At 32.4% G+C, this 4,817-nt stretch overlaps 1 protein-coding gene across 1 annotated transcript; it reads right to left on the bottom strand.

Annotated features, from left to right (window-relative positions):
• Nucleotides 1-783: 783 nt before the first annotated feature.
• LOC122897205 (chromobox protein homolog 3) lies at nucleotides 784-2,575 on the bottom strand. Its single transcript, XM_044235394.1, has one exon. It carries the CDS (start codon nucleotides 2,505-2,507, stop codon nucleotides 1,956-1,958), a length of 552 nt encoding a protein of 183 aa, XP_044091329.1. The 5' UTR covers nucleotides 2,508-2,575; the 3' UTR covers nucleotides 784-1,955.
• Between the last annotated feature and the right edge of the window lie 2,242 nt (nucleotides 2,576-4,817).

Below are 4,817 nucleotides of genomic sequence, written 5' to 3' on the forward strand. Positions count from 1 at the left end.
CAATAAGATAAAAAGCTGACCTCTCACCTGTGGGACCAAAGACAGTGGAGGAGATTCAAAATGTTGAAAGGCTGTCAACAAAAAGTCTATATCCAGCAAAAATATTCCTCAAAAACAAAGAAGAAATTAAAGCATTGATAGATAAACAAAAACTGGAAAATGTATTACTGGCAGACTTCCCCTAGAAGAAATACTAAAAGAAATCTGGCAGCTGAGGTGAAAGATACTACAAAGTTACCTGGATCCAGAGAGAAATAAAGAGTGCTGGTAACAGTGATTATGTCAGCAAATATAAAATGTAGTATGGAAGTATTTTTTTTTTTTTTAGATAGGATTTAGAAAATTGTTTTTTAATTGAGGTATAACTTGACATATAACCTATCAGTTTCAGATACACAACATAATTAAATATTTAGATATACGGCAAAATGATTTCCTTTTCTCTGTATGAATTTTGGAGATTAGTAGAAATGGGCCTCTCACAACAGGATCTATCCTATCATAATTCATTTTCAGACAGCAGTTTCAACAAACTAGATTCTAAGTATCAAAATTTTTTTTTTTCAAAATTTCATTTTAATGAAGCAGATTCCTCTTAGGCACCCCAAGAAACCAATTTTCATTTTTGTGGAAATACATATACTACTAAGTTTGAAACTCCTCAGGTCAAAAGATCTAAGACATATATTCTAATGCTTTAGTGTTGTTTATAAACATGAACAGGATTCTAAGGTATGTCTCTACTCCCACTAGAAAATCAGATTAATAAAAAGTCTAATCACATAAAGGAATATAAAACTATTTATTGACCACTGTTTACCAGTATTTACAATAAAGTAAACAATATACAGTTGGATAACATTCTGACTACAAAGTTACTGTTTTTCCTGGTTTCTGCTGAACCAGTAACTCAAATACTGAAAAGACTGAGCCTACATGTCAGGAATGAACTGGGGTAAAGAAAAAACATGCAGGTGAAGAATTTGGATTATACAAGCCTGTCCACCCATTTACTCCAGCAGGTGCTAAACTGCCAACATCTCTAACCATCTGATTATGATTAGCTTCCATGAAGGAAGTTGTAGACAGTCCATGAATCATGACCTTTTAGTCAATACAGCCCAGAGAATTTCAACTTCTTAAAAAGGAATGGTTCACTAGAAGGAACCTTTACATGTCCATTTAACTAAAGTATTGCTTACCTAAGTAAAACACACAAGGACTTGTCTAGTTTTGTCATTTGGGTGGGGAGGTTGTTGGTAGTGATAAAATTTTCCTTTCAGGGATCTTGCAAATATACTTGCGTTTATATGGCTGTAGAGAAGGATATGGATTCTGACATGGCTGCTTTTAAATTGTCCAATTTAAATTGTTTACATTATATTTAAATTGTCCAATTAATTACAAAATTTGAAAGGTTAAGGCCTCAGGAAAAACTTCAGTTTAAGCGATTTATTTCTTAAAATGCTGAAAATGATAGCATCCCGGAAACATGGGCTTATCCATGGTTATAAAATGCTGTTTTTGTTTTGGTGAATGTTAAAAACAAAAACCACTTATGTATTTTAAGTATACACACAAAAAACCCCCTAAATAAACAAAAAACCCAGAATGGTCCTTAGGCATATAGGAGTTAAACACAAATTCTGACTGAGTAAAGACTATGAAGATTTCCCCCAACATTTAGAAAAGGTTCTCTAATGCAGGGGGATAATATATCATGGTCTCAAATATTCTTTTCCGATAAAGGAAGCAACTACAGAAAGCTTTTATTTGTTTAAAGTAACCAGTGCTATAGATGCAAAAACCCCAACAACTCCCCCAATACTACTTCAAAACAAACATATCAAACTTGATTTTCATTAGAATGTTATTTCTTCACACTAATAAATCAAAAAACAAAGACCCAGATTTTATATATATATATAAATATATATAAAAAGCAATGCAAACAATTATTGAGCTTCATCTTCTGGACAAGAATGCCAAGTTAGTCTCTCTTCATAAAAAGCAATTACAATTTGAGGACACTTCATGTTTGCCTCTTTTGCCAGCACCAAGTCTGCCTCATCTGAATCTTTCCATTTCATGAGAAACATTAATTCTCCACTGCTATCTGTGGCACCAATTATTCGTTCAGGATCAAGACCTCTGGCAAAGCCTCTTGGTTTATCAGCAGCATCTCTTTTCTTCTTTGATTTGCTATCATCAGATTCACTGTCAGATAAAGATTTTCTTTTTGTACCATCTTTTTCTTTACCAGCTTTTTGAGAGTTAAGAAATGCTTCAATTAACTCTGGACAATCTAGATTTTCTTCAGGCTCCCAAGTATTGTCAGCATCTGTAAAACCCTTCCACTTCAGGAAATACTCCACCTTCCCATTCACTACACGTCGGTCCAGTACTTTTTCCACCACAAATTCTTCAGGCTCTGCCTCTTCTACTTTTTTACTCTTTCCATTCTGTTTCTTTCCCATTTTTTGCAATGTAGTTTTATTGGAGGCCATTTTTTATTGCAGACTTGAAGAGCTATTATTCACCGCCTCCGAGCTGCTCCGGGTCCCGGGTCTGCGGCGTCTCCCGTATGGAAGTATTTTTGTTTGCAATTCTTCTGATTTAAAATACAAGTACATAAAATAATAATTATAAAATATGGCTGATGTGTTTATCATGTATAAGGATGTAATGTGTGTGATAACACACAGAAGGGGAAGTGAATGAAAATATATTGAAACAAATTTCTATTATGATTAAGTTGGTATTAATTAGACCTAGATTAATTGTGTATTTATGATTACTGCATAAAATTGTATTTCTCAGCATAACACTTCAATAACCAACTCATTCAAAATATAGAGAAAAAAATATAAGTGATACAATGGAAACTATCTAACACAAAAGAACACAGAAATGGAGTAATAAAGAAGCAGAAAGGACATAAGACAGATAGAAAACAGCAGAATGCCAGACTTAAATCCTATCAGGAACTACATTAAGCTACGATGAATCAAATGTTCCAACCAAAAGGCAAAATTGATAGAATAGATTTTAAAAACAAACACATTATCTGACTATATGTAGTCTATAGGAGACACATTTTAGATTTAAGGACACAAATAGACTGAAAGTAAAAAGAGGAAAATAATATATACCATGTAAACAGTAACCAAAATAAGCAAAAATTAAATAAGGAACTGCCCAGCTCCTTTTAATATCACACACAACAGTTCATATGAAAATCCTCTCTGTTTAATTTTATTTTTGGTATTGATTTATATTTTATGTGAAACATGTTCAGAAAATATAGTATAATACAAATTCCTTGAAATTTGTTTAAGACTGATTTTATAGGTTAATATCTTGTCAATAATCTTTAAATTGTCTACATATTCTTAAAAAGAATATACACAACTCTAAGCAAAAAGGATGTGGTTGGGAAAGTCTATTCTCATACCTTCTCTTCTCTTATTAGAAAAAAATGTGAATTTGAGGTACCTATAGAATACTTAGAAATAACCATAAAATGTCTGAGGGATCTGGAGCAGTCTGGATTAGAAAGGGTGTTGGAGGTCATGAGCAAAGAAGTGTAATAAGTAATGGACAGAGATGTCTTCTAAGAGTAGGCCAGTTTGGTGGGTTTAGGTTTGTTTTTGATCAGAAACTAGGTTCCCTTGTAGGCTCTTGAGGAAGGGCAATGATATTTCGTGTAACCCTGCTAGCACTGGCCAAATACTGCCTTGTGTAGGCACCATGCTAAAATTGCATTGAAGAAATAAGATCTCTTTGATGAGCTTATGAGCACTGGGTGTTGTACACAGCTAATGAATCATTGAACACTACATCAAAAACTAATGATGCACTATAGGTTGGCTAACTGAAAATAATAATAATAATAATAGGGAAATTCAAGAATTACCGAAAGCATTTGCTTTCTCTGTTACCTATTTAACAACTTAATATCTAGTTAATAATTCTTTAGATTAAATTCTCTCTGTTCAATGACATAGATTTTATTTAGTAGAAAGATTGATTTCTTATAGAAGCAACTCAATGTTTAACGTGTTATTAAATATATCTAATAAAAAATACTAGTAAGTATGTTAGAAAATCAGATCTTGTTCTGGTTAGGCATTTCATGTTATAGGTCATATACTCTGCTGAGTTTTTTGTTTGTTTTGCTTTAGTTTTTGTGTTTGTTTTTGCTGTTCTGTAATGATACTGTTGCATTATTAATTAAACTCCCCAAATTATTGCATTATGACATGAATCATTAAATAATAAGCAATATGCATTTATCATTATTATAATAACCATTTAGTAAGTGTATATTTATTGTTATGGAAATTTTCTCAGCATAAAAACTAACCAGTGTTCAAATTTAGCAGAATTATATACATTTTTGAATTTTTTGAATTATATACATTTTTAATATCACATAATGTAATAGAGAATTGTAAGCTAATATAGCATTTATTCCAGATGGCAAAAGGAAAATCAATGAAATTACCAGCATCAGAAAACACAAAGCCATTAAATAAGAAAATTATATAAAATTATTTGGATAATTAGGGGTGCCTGGGTGGCTCAGTGGGTTAAGCCTCTGCCTTCCGCTCAGGTCATGATCTCAGGGTTCTGGGATTGAGCCCCGCATCGGGCTCTCTGCTCAGCGGGGAGCCTGCTTCCCTTCCTCTCTCTCTGCCTACTTGTGATCTCTCTCTCTGTCAAATAAATAAAAAATAAATCTTAAAAAAATTATTTGGATAATTAAATTTGTTTTTGAAGAACAATAGATGGATAAATGAAGAAAAAATTCAAAA

This window comes from Neovison vison, chromosome X (assembly GCF_020171115.1).
Source record: "Neovison vison isolate M4711 chromosome X, ASM_NN_V1, whole genome shotgun sequence".
Taxonomy (NCBI): Eukaryota; Metazoa; Chordata; class Mammalia; order Carnivora; family Mustelidae; genus Neogale; species Neogale vison.